Below are 16,909 nucleotides of genomic sequence, written 5' to 3'. Positions count from 1 at the left end.
ACAGAAAATTGAAGTTTTACAAAGTTTGTTCTGGAACAAAAAGTTCTGACCCTTCTCTAGCACCGTCAATTTCTGCAGATTCTGACCTAGTAGGAAAAGTGTTACATGCGGAGTGTCTCAGAACCCACTAAGTCAATATAGTTGAAGGTGCTCAGCATCCTACACAATCAAACCCTGGCATTGGAATTATAATGGTCATGTCTGAAAAGGCAGCACAGTGGTCCCTCTCCTCAGTGAGCATCCCCAGGTACCAATTGTTCGGTCACTAGTTAAAGCCCACCTGTGTGCTGTGGATTGCCACCAAAGACAGGTTTCACTATTCCCTTCAGTGCTCAAAGGGTTATATATTGACTTCCATCTCCCCCAGCTTAGCTTAAATCAAATCAATTGAAAGTCAAAGTAAGCCACATATCCGTGGTATTGGGGAGAACATTCTGGTAGACATCAATAAAACTTCAGAAGCAATCTACAATATAGGATTTAAATCTGTTTATTTATTTCTCAGATCAAGTATCTAAGGTAACAATGTCCCAAAATTAGTCCCCCAATTAAATAATACATAAAATATCTGCTTCACCTATAAAAGGCCAGTTAACCTGTTTAAAAACAAACAAACATCCAAGTCACTTTCCTTCTTGAAGAGCAATGTCCAGTGGAAGATACATGGGGCCAGCTCCGCGCCCGTTTACTTCCATATAAATCTAGAATATTGAAGTCAATGGAATCAAAGTCACTACACGTGTAAATCTGGAGCAGAATTTGGCCCCAAGTCCATATACATTGTGTTGGTCTCTACGGGGATATTTTAAATGGTTAATTCATCAGGCCTTAACAGATTACAAAGATTTGCATAACACTGTCAGCACTGTTATGGGAGTAAACATTTAAATTAGTATGAAGAGTTTGAATAAGTGACCTGCTCTTAATTTAGAGACGAACAAAGAGAGACATAAATACGTAAGACTCAGGCCTGGTTTACATTACAGTTATGGTCAACCTAAGGCAGCTTACATCGACCTAATTATGTCAGTGTGCACACTAGAATGCTACTTCTGTCGAAGTAAGTGGCCGTCTACACCGACATAACTACGAGAGGTGTGGCGCATATGTTGATGTAGTTAGGGTGACGCAGTGTCCGTGTAGACACTGTTACTTACATTGCCTTTGGACTGTGAGCCCGTGCACGGCTGACAGCTCTGGCTGTCAGCGGGGGCAAGGGGGAGTGGGCACAGCTGTGAACCCCAGGGCTACCAGGCTCCAGCTGTCAGTGTCTCACAATGCCCCACTTCAGTCGGCGGAAGCACTCCTGGTGAGGACGCGCCCCACTGACAGAAGGAGCAAGTGTGGATGTGAACCACTGCTTTAATTACTGCAGTGGCTAGACGTCAACTTAACATAAGTCGACTTAATATTGTAGCGTAGACAGGCCCTCTATCTCCCTGCACAGCTCCCCAGAGGAGCTCTGCTAGAAGATAGCGCATTAGCCAAGATTCACTTCAAGTAACTGATCAACTGTTTCCCACTCAGTGCTGAAATCCAGCATCACATACGCAGCCACCCACAAGAAATGACTTGACTAAATCACATTATTATATTTGTATTTTCAATTTGCTTGTAACCATGTTCCCTCAAAGCAAATTTAATGTACAGAATACCCCGTGATCTGGAAGCAGGGTGGTGTTGGTCCTCTCTATATAGACTCATATATGCTGTGACTTTACAACCTTGGGAATGGAGGTTGTTCGTAACTCTGAAATATCCGTAACTCTGAACAAAACTTTATGGTGCTTTCAAAAGTTTACAACTGCATATTGATTTAATACAGCTTTGAAACGTTACTACACAGAAGAAAAATGCTGCTTTTAACCATCTTAATTTAAATGAAACTAGCACAGAAAAAGTTTCTTTACCTCATCAAATCTTTTTTTAAAACTTCCCCTTTATTTTTTTAGTAATTTACTTTTAACACAGTACTGTACTGTATTTGGGTTTTTATGTCTCTGCTGCTGCCTGATTGTGTAATTCCGGTTCCAAATGTGGTGTGCGGTTGACCAGTCAGTTCGTAACTCTGAGGTTCTACTGTATTATCTACCTTCTAGGTTCTGTCTAAAGCCTTGTCTACACAGGAAAGTTTTACACAGGTATAACTCCAGGCGTGGACACACATACTAAAATAAGAATGGCTTTTTTCAGTTTAGCTTAAACCCCTTCCCAAGTGATATAAGCTAAATTTAAATAAAAGGCACTCTCATACCAGAATAAGAGTGTCCACAGAGAGAGTTATACTGGGATTAAATTCTCACCTTAGGTATACTCAACCAACACACACAAGGCCTAAGTCATGAGCCACAAAGACTCCCAGCAGCGAAGTTCTGAAGTGACCTGAATTACAACATAAAATTCCACCAAACACCACTCGAGGATCAGAGAAAACGTTTCCCCATTTACCCAGCTACTCTGTCACTCCCACTCCGCCCCGCCCTGACACCTAATGCTCTTTTCCACTGCTCAGCAGCCACTGAATCACCACAGATGCAGCGAGCTGCTTTCATACAGCAGAAACATCACTGCAGCACCATTGGGAGACCCCAGAAGGGAAATCCATGAATATGTAGACTATAGTACGCTCTTGTTCTCCCATTGCCCTTTGCCCTTCTCTGGCACCTCCAAGGATCTCACAGCACTTGTCAGAGACTAATGAGGCCTTGCAGCTCCTGCGTGAGGTAGGTAAATATCAAAATCCCCATTTTACAGTTGAGGAAATTGAAGCACAGAGAAATTAACTTATTTGTCCATGGTCAGAGCTGGGTAAAGAACCCTGACTGCCCACCTCCTACTCTACACAATAGAAAATGATTGCCTAAGGCACATTTCTCTCAGGAGGAACAAGATCAATTTTCAGCAGATCAGGAGATGGATTGGCTAGGATTACACAGTGCTCACTTATTAGCTGCTTCTCTGCCAACCAAAGAACACAGGAAGACAAAACGATTGTAGATGGACTGACCCAAATAAAAGAGCCTCCCAGCAAGCCTGGAGGACAGTGAGATGGGACATAATTGAGGAGACACAGTCCTGCCAACAGCCTGATCCAGATGAAAACTTGTAACAGAGAGCAAGGAAAATCAAGACAAACTCAATCGTACTTTATGTTGTAGCCGGACATACCCAGTGTCCCATTAATATTCCATGTAAATAAAAGCCTAATTAAAACAACTGGTTGCCAGACAGGTTAAAAAAATACCTTTGAAAACTATTAAATATATAGATTGTATTTCCTAAAAACAATATATTAAGTCACATCTTTAAGAGAGATGAATGTAAGGCGTGGTCTTCGGGGCCTGAAAGCCATGTGGTTGTTGGGACCCCACTGTTAAGGAATTGGGGGGTGGGGTGGCTGGACATCTGTCACCCCCATCAGAACGTGGAAACGCTATAAGCACTGTCCGTTGCTCTGCCCCCAGAGCAACCTGTAAATCACTCACTTAGCACCAGGATTAGCCGTATGGAATGAACTGCTCTCTCAGACCATTCTCCTATCGACGTGATCATCGGTGACTTCTGCATTGTGCACGTGAGTTGTACGGCATGACAGTAGCCTTTCTTCACATTAGATTATTGCATTCAATCCTCTTCAACTCGCCAGTATGTCCCAAGGCCTGTACATGGAGATGAGCCATCCCACCGTGACCTCCCTGCAGCTCTATCGCTTCCCCCACCCCACTTGCCTGTTGTTTCCTAACAGGGAGGCAAACAGAAAATGGAAGTTCTATTGAGGCCATTATCTGGAGCTTTAGAACAGCAATTAAGCATGAGGGCAAGGCAGAAGATTAGCTCCATCAGCAAAGAAACCCTGAAGGCCTCTTGGAGGGGAATTTTGTTGTTCAAATGAGCGACTCTCTCTTTTAGCAGCTGAGCACATTTTATACCTGGGATTCCTGCACTGTCACACCCCCCTCAGTGAAATGCATCCAACGGGATTTCTTAAAGGCTCACAGTCCATTTTAGCATCCACAAATTAACTCTACCGAATAGTAGAACATGACCCTCCTCTGAGTTTTGCTGCAGCAGTGGCGGGGTGGGAGCAGGAAGGGTATCTGGTTCGGACACAGAAGGTAGCAGCTTTTCCCAAGAACTGGGTGATGGCTTCCATGTCCCCTTTCCAGGAGATCAGCTGGGTGAACTCAGCCCAGCGTTCTCATGCTATAAGAGGACATCAGCAAGAGTGGTTCCTTGACACGATCCAGGAGCTCTAAGCACCTGTGCCTCTGCCTGCTTCTTCACAGTTTCCGTTAAGCGACATGCCTGTCAGAGCCACTCCCTCCTCGGGGTCCTGCAGGCCACCTACAAGGAGCAGGGAAAGGGAGACACACCAAGGTCACTGAGGAAGATGCACACAGGAGTCCCAGTTTTCAGCACTCTCATTTTATGCAAATCGTGACTCATATTTTTAATTAAGGATCAAGGTTTAAGCAATAAATTAACCATAAATTGGAGACTTGTCATAATCGGCTCCAATTTTGGGCATTCTGGCAGCGTACAGGATTTTAAACTAACACCAGAAGGTGACTCACTTCACCCGCTTGTGGGTAAGGAGCTCTGGGTCCCACTCCTGGAATCTGATCCACACAGACAACCCCCATTCCCATGTGATGCCTCATCAACTTCCATCCGTCTGCCTGAAAGCGATTGCAGGATCAGGGCTTGAAGGTTTATTGGACTGGATTTTCTTGCCACCACAATTTTCAATGAAGAAAATGCCCTTTCTGTACCAAATATTAACTTTTACAAACTGGGCATTTCAGTGCTTTGCCCATTTAATCTGAAGCCCCCCGTTGCACCATTGTCACCTAACCAATTATTATAACAAGAGGGTTCTCCATGTGGGGTGTCCTCCTCACCATCGGTCATGGATCAGTTTGGAAATTAGCAAAAAGATACATTGACTATGAATAAAGGTATTATTCAGGACTCCTCCTGAAGCAGTCTGTAGCCTCTGGCCAACGGTGCTCCTGCAGAAAGGGGATCGTTGATGGGAAATGCAAGAATTGTGGGAAGAGGATTTGAACCTGCATTTCCAAAGGATCTCAAGAGTGATCTGGAGTAGGGCTCGAAGTCATTATTTAGAAACAGGGATAAGTTCTGTGTCCGGCCTTGTCTACACTAGACAGTGGCATAGTTATACCAGCAAACCTTCCTAGTGGAGATGCAGCTTATACCAGCAAAAGAGTTCTTTGGCCGGTATAGCTTACACCAGTTCGATGAACGAAATAAATAATCTATACCAGCGAAAGGACCCCTTTGGCAGTGTAACTGCATCTTCACTGGGGCTTTTGCCAGCACAGTTATGTCAGTTAGAGGTGTGAATTTTTTCACTCTTTTAAATGACATCACTTTGCCAGCAAAACTTAAGTGTAGACCAAGGACATGGCTACACTTGCAGATGTAGAGTGCTGGGAGTGAAACCAGCCCTGGAAAGCGCAGTAGGGAAAGCGCTGCGGTGTGTTCACACTGTCAGATTCAAGCACACTGGCATGGCCGCATTAGCAGCTCTTGCAATGCCACAAAGAGCAGTGCATTGTGGTAGCTATCCCAGCATGCAAGTGGCTGCAACATGCTTTTCAAAGGGGTGGGTTGGGTGGAGTATGACAGGGAGTGTGTTGTGTGTATGTGGGGGGAGAGACAAGACAACATGCTGACATGCTAAGTTCAGACAGCAGCAGACACCCCTCCCCTCCACCTCTCTCTCACACACTCTCAACAGCAGCATTCCACATTAATGGCTTGCTTTGTCCCAGAGCAGATAAGCATGCCGGCTGTCAGAAACGGAGCTTTGAAAGGACATATCCGCATTCCTACAGCCAATTCCAAAACAATGACAAGAGTGGCCACTTGGCTTAGGGGGATTATGGGACGTTTCCGGAGGCTGATCAAAGCGCAGTAATGCAACACCTTGTTCACACTGAAGTTGGGGCGTTTCACCCAAGGCGCAGCAAGCGTTGTGCTTCTTGTGGAGGTGGATTACCAGGAGCGCTCCAGTCTGCAGAGTCCAGGCACTCTACCTGCCTTGCCAGTGTGGACGGGTCATGAGTTAGGGCGCCTGGGGCTGCTTTAATGCGCTCTAACTTGCAAGTGTAGCCAAACCCAAAGTTTCAGTGACACCCATAGAAGTCCACTGACTTCAGTGACACTACATGTGTAAATAAAGAGAGAACTGGGCCACTGCGTTTTTGTTGGACCAGATAAAACACCTAAAAGATCCTGGCAAAGCACCTACCAACCCAGGGTCCTCTGCTACTGCAATAAAGACAAGGGATGGGAGAGGTAATGAGTCGGACCCAGCAGGGCGAGAGAGAACTGGAACATTCATGGTGGTGAGACGGTGAGAGACTGAAGAAAGCGGGTGGTCAGAACAGGGGGGATGTGAGTTTAGAAGACCTGGAGGGTACAGATGCACATATAGCAGGGGCTGCCTGCCTTGGCGCGGTGCAGGTAGCTGCCAGACAGCACTTTGAAGACGCTAATTGCTGCGGCCCAGTTAGCGATTCATAGTTCAGACATGTTCCAGCAAATCCACTGCCACATTACAACCAACACTGCGTGCAGGCCACTGCAACCACTGCAGTGAGCACAGGTAGATAGAGGGACCCAGCGCTGTGCTCATAAAATACCGGAGCAAGACAACACTAAGAGAAACATCCCAGCCAGCGTGCCTCCGGGATGGTCTCTCAGCATTTGGATGTTGTGGGGGTGGCTGAGCCTATGGTGTGATATGTGCTGCCACCAGAGCCAGAAGATAGATTCCAGGGGCATTTAGTACTGATGCATCAGCCGGTATATACGGAGACGATGTTCTCCCTAAGGAAGCCAGCCAACATTAGGCTTGGGAATCTGAGCCTGCTGGGGTTTCACTAGAAAAGGACCATAGGCCAGACCTTGTGGCTTAGTGGGAGCACTCGGCATCATCATAGGGGAGATTCAGGTTCCAAATCTTCTCCCGATCGACCATTCCTTACACTGGAAAGATCTGGGAATGCTGCCGGGGAAAAAAAACACGGTTGCCACACATCATAAGATACATCTGTCCTGCTAGGAGCCCACTGCGGGACGTGTGGAGAACACAAGCACCTCCAGGGCGCTGAACATACCCTCATGAAGGTTGTTGGCAGCTTTAGCCAAACGGCCTCTTCTCTGGCTCCTCCTGCCCCAGGGGATGCACTGCAGGAGGGAGGGGAATCTCCGCTTCTCTCTCTCCTCCCCACCTTGGAAATAAAAGAGCACGGGGAGTTCAGAATGTTATCAGCAAGAGACAGGGCTTTCTCAACGCCGTGCTGGCAACAGGGGGACCTGGCTTATTCTGGGTCACGTACAGTATGGCTGTTCCCTGCTGGCAGACAGTGGTACCCCCATGCTACTCAACCTTGGTGTGTTGGAAATTTGGGCCTCTATATAGAATTCACCATGTGAAATCATTAAACGGTACCCAGAAATCCATTTCTCCCCTGGTGAAAATTCTTACCTAGTCTGGACACATTCAGAATAAGGACTAACTATTTGTCCACACTTTCTTGCTGCCAAGAATTTCCTTAATGATTTTCACTAACAATTGGGTTTGGATGGGTTTTGTGTTTGCTTCAATGAGTGGACTGTCGGCAGCCTCAGGAGGCACAGCAAGGAAGCTGGCACGGATTTGCTCGTGAACACACACAGCAGCTTTGAGAACTAAAACAAAAATGAAGAGACAAGGCAGGCAAAAACCTCACATCCTGCATCTGGGCCTCGGCCCCAGACACTTATATTATTGCTCCCTATTGATTGACTAGTTCTCCTCTCCCAGGGAGTCCTGCTGGAAATAGAGAGATTTGTATTGTACTTAACAATGCCGTAGAATCTGCATAAGGAAAAGAACATTGCAGAGGAAGGTGAGTTACTATTAGGTCTTGAGCCTTTACTGTAAAATACTAGGGGTAGCGGCATTAGTCTGTAGCAGCAAAAACAACGAGGAGTCCTTGTGGGATCTTAGAGACTAACAAATTTATTTGAGCATAAGCTTTCGTGGGCTAATTCACAGGAGTCAAGACTGTTGGGGGTTGTCTGTAAGCGAGGACTGGCCTGTCTCCCAAGGTCTGTGAGAGTGAGGGATCGTCCTTCAGGATAGGTTGTAGCTCCTTGATGATGCACTGGAGAGGTTTTAGTTGGGAGCTGTAGGTGGTGGCTAGTGCCATTCTGTTACTTTCTTTGTTGGGTCTGTCCCGTAGTAGGTGTCTTCTGGGTATCAGAGCCCCTTCTTGTCAACTGTTGGAAATGGGCCACATCCACCCTCACTGAATTGGCCTCGTTAGCACTGACCCCCCACCTGGTAAGGCAACTCCCATCTTTTCGTGTGCTGTATATTTATACCTGCCTACTGTATTTTCCACTCCATGCATCTGATGAAGTGGGTTATAGCCCACAAATCTTATGCCCAAATAAATTTGTTAGTCTCTAAGGTGCCACAAGGACTCCTCGTTGCTTTTGTAAAATACTAGGATATTAGACAAGGGTAGTTTTACTCTCACACGGCCTCACGTGACAAGCAGCTTATTGCAACTATCGAGTATCCCCAAATCCTAGGATATGCAATATCTCATCCACCAATCAAACCTTATCTCCTAGAAACGTAAGTTATCAGCGGCTTTAGCAGTGACTCTCCTGACTAAGGCAATCAATCTTACGCAACATTAAGCTGCACAAAGTGATCGATATTTCCTCTTGACCAACAAAACAAATCCCCCAATAAAATAATTTTTACATGACTGTTCCCCCTTTTAGTCCCTAGTGAACATGGATGAATGTCATGCTCAGGGAAAATAGGTTAGCACACTAGCATTTCCCCTCTTAGCGCTTGGGTGCCCGATCTAGTTAAGGCCGTAAGTGTAAGTGGATATCCATTGTCTCCATCCACATCTGGCTGGGTCCGCACTTAAAACGGTTACCAATGTTGCTGCATTGGTCAGGGGTGTGACCAACACAGCTATGCCAACAAAACCACCAGTGCAGAGTGCTTCTGTCAGCATAGCTAATTTTTTAGGGGATAAGGGGGTGTTCCTACATCAGCAGGAACATAAGAACAGCCATACTGGGTCTGACCAATAGTCCACATATCCCAGTATCTTGTCATCCAACAGTGGCCAATGCCAGATGCTTCAGAGGGAATGAACAGAACAGGGCAATTATTGAGTGATCGAGAAAACTCCTTCCATCAGCATATACTGCATCTACACTAGGGGGCCGTGCTGACATAAGTTACATCTTATAAGTTACACTACAGACCCTAAGTTCAAGAGAGGTGTGGGACCAGAATAGCAAAGAGGTACTGAAGTTCAGGTCAGTACTGTGAGGAGCTGGGTGGTGGCATGGCTTGAATAGCAGAGAGCTGCAGAGCAAAACTCAGATGCAAGGGGAAAGGCAAAGGCTTGTCGACACAGAAAAGTTGTACTAGTAATACCAGTATAGTTACACTCTTGCATAAGAAAAGGAGGACTTGTGGCACCTTACTAGTACTAGATGCATCCAATGAAGTGAGCTGTAGCTCACGAAAGCTTATGCTCAAATAAATTGGTTAGTCTCTAAGGTGCCACAAGTCCTCCTTTTCTTTTTGCGAATACAGACTAACATGGCTGCTACTCTGAAACTCTTGTATAAGAGTGGCTTTTTTCAGTGTAGCTTACATCCCTTCCCAGTGACATCAACCAAACCAAGAACAAAACACACTTAGTCCAGAATAAGCATCCTCCCGCCCATACTGGGCGTTATACCAGGATAACTCCAGCAGTTTAAAGTCACACCTTATTTATAACAGTGTAACTTTCCCAGATAGACATGGCATGCCCTCATAACACTGCTACAGGCTCAAATCACTGCTGTTCATCCCTCACACAAGTTTAAAAATACTATTCCCCCATGCATTGGTGGTGAAAGCAATTAGGGCCAACCCCTGAAGTCCTGACTTCTGTGAATTCTCCTCATGCACATGAGTAAGCTCACTAGGGCTTCTAGCATGGGTGTGGGTTGTTATCACATGCACCAGTTTAAAACTACCATCTCCCCAGGCCAGCTACAGTGACAAGCATCCTCCTGACACCTGAAACATGAGTGTATGGGACCCTATGCAAACAGGCCTTCTGAAGCACCCACTGAAGGCTTCTAGAGATGCTGCTCTCTTCTTTGCTACCTGCCAGGTTATTCCCACCACCGCCCGAATTAAGAGCAGGAGGGGGGTCTATCAATATTTGTGAGAATCCACAAGCACCAGTTTCCCTAGCATCAAAGCAAAGCTGCTAAGGCAACATGGTAACGCACAGAGGGATATGTTTTTCCATCTCTGCTGCTGTTCTAGTGGGATGTTGGAACCAAAAGGATCCAGAGGGTTCTGGGGCACTTGGAAGAGTGACTTAAAGAAGAGGCAAAAAGAAAAGGAGTACTTGTGGCACCTTAGAGACTAACCAATTTATTTGAGCATGAGCTTTCGTGAGCTACAGCTCACCAGTGAGCTGTAGCTCACGAAAGCTCATGCTCAAATAAATTGGTTAGCCTCTAAGGTGCCACAAGTACTCCTTTTCTTTTTGCGAATACAGACTAACACGGCTGTTACTCTGAAACCTGTCATTAAAGAAGAGGGTGTGAAGCAAATGCCGAGACCCCAGCAGTATTCCCTGGATGGGAGAGAGATGGGCGAAGGACAGCAGTGTCAGGCACATGGAAGTGAGAGATGGAAAAGCTGTGTGTTCCTGCCTCAGTACAAAGTCACAGGCACAAAGATTGCAACCGCCACTAGCTTCGGAGCACCAGAAGAGGGCAGTACAGGCTTGAAAGGGGTGACGGGACTAGGCCGGGATCAGATCCAAGCTTCCCCAAAGTGCAGATTCAGGGTTCTAGGTCAGCTCATTAGAGAGATAGCACCTAAACCACGAAGATCGTGGCTGGATTCATTCAGACCTGAAGTTCAGGGAAAGGGAAGAGTAATCTGATTGCTTCTGATTCCATCTGGATAGAAAAGGAGGACTTGTGGCACCTTACAGACTAACCAATTTATTTGACCATAAGCTTTCGTGAGCTACTGTAGCTCACGAAAGCTCATGCTCAAATAAATTGGTTAGCCTCTAAGGTGCCACAAGTACTCCTTTTCTTTTTGCGAATATAGACTAACACGGCTGCTACTCTGAAACCTGTCATCTGGACACAGACAGGCCCAAGTCGCGAATTTCAGATCCGGCTCCAAATCTCACTGCTGGATCTCTGTTACACCCCAGGTTCCTGGCCTGTGGGATCCAACGTCCCAGTCTGGGTACAAACCTAACAGAGGTTTCACCTGCAACTGTGTGAGACCAGTTATGTGGAGTGACCCAGGCAAAGGGGAACATAGGGATGAGGGTCAGGCCCCTTTTGACAGAAGACACACGACATCAGCCCAATATGGTTCAGTGGAGCGCAGAAGGGGAGCAGACAGGCCAGTTGTCCCAAGGCTTGCGGGGACAGAGGTCCCATGTCAGCGAGCTGGGTCTGAGCTGTCTGCAGCTAATGACAGACCCCGCGGGGGGGGGGGGGGGGGGGGAAGGGGAGGCCTGGTGGCTCCACCAGCAGAAGAAAAGAAACTGGAGCCAGGACCAGGAGGGCAAACAACAGGAACATGAGGAGAAGCCAAGAAATAACATCCCGGAGCAGGGATCTGAGGCATGGGAAAGAAACACCCAGGAACAGGGATGTCACTGAGTCAGTGTCTCCTCCTGTATGCACGGAAGTGGGGAGGAGACACAACCCAACCCCAAACCCTGCAAATGTCTCCCCTGCCCCATGGCACCAGCCATGCAGCTGGCTCCTGACCCAGGGAAGAGGAAAGGCCTTGTCTGGAAACTCAGCAAGGGGGCTTTTCTGTCCCGCCCCTACAGGTTTCTCCATGGGAAGGAGCCAACTAGGCCAAAGGGAAAAATAAAAGCACTAAGGGCAAGGGGAGGGTGAAGAGGGGTGACCTCTGAGAGGGGACTACAGGGGCTGCCGCCTCTGGGGAGCCTATGAATCCTGGCTGAGGGCCTATGGATCTAGAGAGGGTCTGAGGAAAATGCATTTGAGGACAGCTGCAGGCAGAGATGCTGGAACAGTTAGTATAGCGGGGGTGCTGAGAGCCATTGAACCAAACTGTAAACCCTGGATATGATGGAAACCACTTCAAGCTGGGGGGGTGCAACAACACCCCTAGTTCCAGCACCTATGGCTGGAGGGACCCCTTAGGGCAAGAGGAGCAGGGAGGAGTCTTTGGATGGGATCCAAGCATGTGGGGAAAGCCGTGAAAGTGAGGGGGGAAAGAGAGAAAACAGGACAGACTGAGGCAAGTACTTTCAAAAAGGGAAGTGAGCTGCAGGGGTGCGGAGGCAGGGTTGAACTGCCATTTGTTTGCACATAAATATGCAGATGAGGTACTGGTATACCTACACCAGTTAGGGGTATGATAATCTAGCAAAGTGTTTATACCAGTATCGCCCCTAATGGGGACGTAGTTATAGGTGTAAAGCTTATTCCCCTCACAGGAATAAACTATACCGGTATCTTTATACTAATGTAAATGTGGCTACACGTACACTACAGACTTCGGCCAGCATAGCTACATTGGTCAAGGGTGCGATAAGACATCGTCTGTGACTGATGCAGCTGTGCAGGCAAAAGCCCCGAGAGGAGATGCAGTTATACTGGCAACACCATGATTCTGAGCAAGCTGCTTGTTCTGCTCCAGGAGAACCAGAGTGCGAGCAGCTGGAATACACTGTACCAGGAAAAGCACACTTACGCTATGTGAGACACAGGGCCAGAGAGAGCTAATTAACTCACAGACTGACCTAACCCATGGCCCGAACTTTAAAGACTTGTTAGGAAGAGATGTAAATAAACAGAGCTTTGAAATGCAAGCCTGCATTGTTAGAGATAGAAGGGTAGGTGTTTGCTCAGGGCTTGTGAGGTAAGCAAACAAGTCTTGTCTATTGCTATGGCTTTGATTCAAAGATCAAAAAAGGAATATTAACATTTAGGAAAACACTTGAGTGAAATAGGGTTATTGTCTATATGTCCCTTTGAAGGTTGGGGTAACCTGTATCTGAACTGTTTAATGGATAAATTACCCTATGCTAATTGCCATGATGTTTGGGAGACAAAGTTAAGCCTGTTGTTTTCTCAGGCCAAGAGGTTGCTGGAAATATATAAAAACCTTGGGACATGATCCTTCTTCATCTCGGATCTGCTTTGGGTTTCAAGAAGGGGAAACCCTAAGCCATAAGAATTGAGATCCCCAGTCACTGACTGGAGTCACCCTGAATATGGACATTGGACTATAACCTATGGACTATTTCTAAAAGAACTTCTGGCAATTAAAACTCACCATCTCTGCTATAAGAAAAGGAGTACTTGTGGCACCTTAGAGACTAACCAATTTATTTGAGCATGAGCTTTCGTGAGCCACAGCTCACTTCATCAGATGTGTACCGTGGAAACTGCAGCAGACTTTATATACACACAGAGAATATGAAACAATACCTCCTCCCACCCCACTGTCCTGCTGGTAATAGCTTATCTAAAGTGATCAGCAGGTGGGCCATTTCCAGCACAAATCCAGGGGGGGTTTGTGGGGGGGTGGAGGGTGAGAAAACCTGGATTTGTGCTGGAAATGGCCCACCTGATGATCACTTTAGATAAGCTATTACCAGCAGGACAGTGGGGTGGGAGGAGGTATTGTTTCATATTCTCTGTGTGTATATAAAGTCTGCTGCAGTTTCCACGGTACACATCTGATGAAGTGAGCTGTGGCTCACGAAAGCTCATGCTCAAATAAATTGGTTAGTCTCTAAGGTGCCACAAGTACTCCTTTTCTTTTTGCGAATACAGACTAACACGGCTGTTCCTCTGAAACCATCTCTGCTATGCATCTGGACCTCAAGAAATTGAACTCAAGTCTATATGTATATTGATCTTTCAACCAACTCTCTCTCTTTTCTTTTTTAATAAATTTTAGTTTAGTTAATAAGAATTGGCTATTAGCGTGTATTTTGGGTAAGATCTAAGTTTTCATTTGATCTGGGTCTGGGGCTTGGTCGTTTGGCATCAGGAGAACTTTTTTTCTTTTATTGGGGTATCAGTTTTCATACTGAGTCATCCCCATAAGGAGTGATGCTGGTGGCAAGACTGGGAAACTGGAGTGTCTAAGGGAATTGCTTGTGAGGCTTATGATTAGCCAGTGGGGTAAAAACCAAAGTCCTCTCTGTTTGGTGGGTTTGACATGCCTTAATAATAAAGGACACCCAGCTTTGGGCTGTAACTGCCCTGCTCTAAACAATTTGTCCTGAATTGATACTCTCAGTTGTGTCCCACCAAAGGCAGCATCTACAATAAAAGCACCCTGCTGGTATAACACAGCAGTATACCTATACTGGTAAGGCTCCCATTGTAGACATGACCTGCATCCACACTTGTACCTCTTTAATTATACCGGTATAGTAAACCCAGTACAACTTGTGCCAAGCCCCAAGATAGTGCTGCTGAGACAGAAATGGGTTCAAGACCATGGCACCAATCAGCTGTAACCAGTGGTGTTCCTTACAGCTATGAATTATTATAATACATGTATACCTGCCATCCCGTCTTGTGCCGTGATCCCATCAGACCTAATGAACTGAGCCGTCAGGATGGGTCAGTCCTGGGCTGGGAAACCCACAGGGGCACCTGGGACTAACTAAGCAGGCGGCACGGTTTGTTCTGAACCAATGCCCCAGCAAGGAAATCCGTGCTACTGGTGTGGGATCATGGCCATTCCCGGGGCGTTCACTGAAGGAAGGCGGGGGGTTGGCTCTGGAGCGCTTGCCCATCCCAACTCAGGGAGCCACCTTCCCCTTGCACATCCCAGGGCCTTTTGATTCCACTACCCCCCACCCAAGCGCGGCTGTGTGTCCAGCGAGACCCAGCGCCTTCCAGCCGCAGCTGCCTGCCCCATTGTGTCATTTGTAAGAGACTCTGGGCTGAGAGCTGGTGGCGACCGGCAGGGCCGGCGCTCCTGGATGCCAGCCGGTGCTGACACAGCTGCTCAGCTCGCCAGGGGGTGCACACGGCAACCCGAGGCCAGAAAGAAACCCGACGCCCCCGGCCTGCTCTCTCCCCGCTCCCCCCATGCCCCAGCCCGCGGGCAGCCCGCCCCGTACCTGCTCGGTGCTGCAGGGCCGCTCGCAGGGCTCGGCAGGCGGCTCTGCGGACCTCCAGCGTCCCGCCCGGGCGGCCGGGGCTGTAGGCGGCCGCTTGCACCGTGTCCCGCAGCCCGGCCCCGCGCCGCCCTCCCTGGAAGACCTCGCAGAGCAGCGCCTCCAGCCGCCGCTGCGCCGCCGCCGCCTCCTGGCCGGGGCCGGGCTGCACGATCACCCCCACCAGGGCGGCCGGCGGGCCCCGGGGCAGCCGGCTCCGCAGGTCCCGCGCGATCTCCCGCAGCCGGGCCCGGGCCCGCGGCGGCTGCAGGGAGCCGGCCCGGCACAGCAGGAAGATGAGCGGGGAGCGGATCTCCCGGCCGGCCGCGCCGCCGGGGCCGAGGCACACCCGGACCTGGGGAGCCGGCTTCCCCCGGGGCTGCCCCCCGCTGCCCGCCGCGGGCCCGGGCTGCTCCCCGAAGAGCTCCCGGGCAAAAGCCCCCAGCAGCGCCCGGGTCTCCCCCGCTTCCAGCACCTCCCCGACCAGCAGCACCTCGGGCTTCCCCCCGACCAGCTCCACCAGGGCCTGGAGCTCCTGCAGCGCCTGCTCCCCGCGGCCCGGGGACTCCCCCTCCATGGCCCTCCGGGCGCTCCCCGTCTCCCTCTGCAGCGCCGCCCCGGGGCCAGGGCTCAGCGCCTTTCCTGCCCCGCCCCGGGATCCCGGCACAGGCCGCCCCCTCGCCGCTTCAGGCTGTGACCGGGCTTCTTCCCCCTCGGCTCCTGCTCCTAACTCCACGTGGGGTGCAGGGGCGGGGAACCAGGGGCCCAGAACGCTCCTGGCCCAGCCGCTTGTGTGGGCCAAAGATCCCCCCGCCCCAGGCTTCTAGGATCAGCTGGAACCAAGGCGTGCTGCCGGGGGTCAGGCCTGCCCTGGTTGTAGTCTTCCAATTGCGGCAACAGCCACACCAGGATAGAAGGAAAATCCAGAGACTAGGAGGTGCCGCAGAGGGGTCAGAGTTATAGTCCATCTAGGCCCCTCTGCTGTCTCCAGTAATGGCCAGTACCAGAGCTTCAGGGGGAGTGTGCAGAACTGGGTAGTTATCGGAATCCCGCGCTCCCCTCTGTTCTCCTCCCGGCAGAGGTTTAGGAGGGTCACCCTGAGCATGGTCGGTCACCCTCTTGGCTAACCGTCCACTCCTCAATGAATTTATCTCATTCTTTTTTTAACCCAGTTGTACTTTTGGCAATCACAGCATCCCCTGGCGAGGAGGTCCATAGGTTAGTTGCGCACAGTGTGAAAAAGAGTGGAAGGAAAATTCTGCTTTGGGCATCAGAAGCCAGCTGACAATAGAGAAAAGTCCTCTTGCCCCGGAATCCTGAGCCCCTCAGACACTGGGAGGAGGAAGAGAGAATGAGAAATGAACAGCACAACCAACTGCACACAGTACATCAACCCTCTTCCTGCTGTGAATCCTGCCCTGATAACTAACTGAGCGACCCCCAGGGTTTGTTAGTATTATTATAGTAAAGCTGCTAGAAGCTTCAGTCACGGACCAGGACCCCATTGTGCTAGGCGCTGTACCAACTCAGAAGGCAAAGATAGTCCCTGCCCCAAGGAGCTTGCAATCAAGTATAAAGGATGGATTCAGGCAAATGGGGCAACAGAAGGAGAGAGGCGGTGGTCACAACACACCAGCAGCCTAACTGCTGTCAAAGCT

At 48.9% G+C, this 16,909-nt stretch overlaps 1 protein-coding gene across 1 annotated transcript; it reads right to left on the bottom strand.

Moving 5' to 3' along the window:
- Nucleotides 1-474: 474 nt before the first annotated feature.
- On the bottom strand, nt 475-15,828 carry C9H2orf72 (chromosome 9 C2orf72 homolog). The gene is made up of 3 exons (XM_048864398.2): nt 15,216-15,828; nt 7,149-7,262; nt 475-4,344 (listed from the first exon to the last, which is right to left on the bottom strand). Exons 1-3 carry the CDS (start codon nt 15,826-15,828, stop codon nt 4,253-4,255), a joined length of 819 nt encoding a protein of 272 aa, XP_048720355.1. The 3' UTR covers nt 475-4,252.
- Nucleotides 15,829-16,909: the final 1,081 nt, after the last annotated feature.

This window comes from Caretta caretta, chromosome 9 (genome assembly GCF_965140235.1).
Source record: "Caretta caretta isolate rCarCar2 chromosome 9, rCarCar1.hap1, whole genome shotgun sequence".
Taxonomy (NCBI): Eukaryota; Metazoa; Chordata; order Testudines; family Cheloniidae; genus Caretta; species Caretta caretta.
Note: the sequence above shows the minus strand (reverse complement) of the source record. Positions and strands in the feature narration are given on the sequence as shown.

What these genes read in the sequence shown, in the direction of transcription:
- C9H2orf72 (XM_048864398.2), bottom strand. Translation starts at nt 15,828, where the DNA reads ATGGAGGGGGAGTCCCCGGGCCGCGGGGAGCAGGCGCTGCAGGAGCTC. An exon ending in GGCCCTGCAGCACCGAGCAG is followed by an intron (nt 7,263 to 15,215) that starts GTACGGGGCGGG and finishes TTTATTTCCAAG; the next exon opens with GTGGGGAGGAGAGAGAGAAG. An exon ending in TGCCAACAACCTTCATGAGG is followed by an intron (nt 4,345 to 7,148) that starts GTATGTTCAGCG and finishes TGCTCCTTGTAG; the next exon opens with GTGGCCTGCAGGACCCCGAG.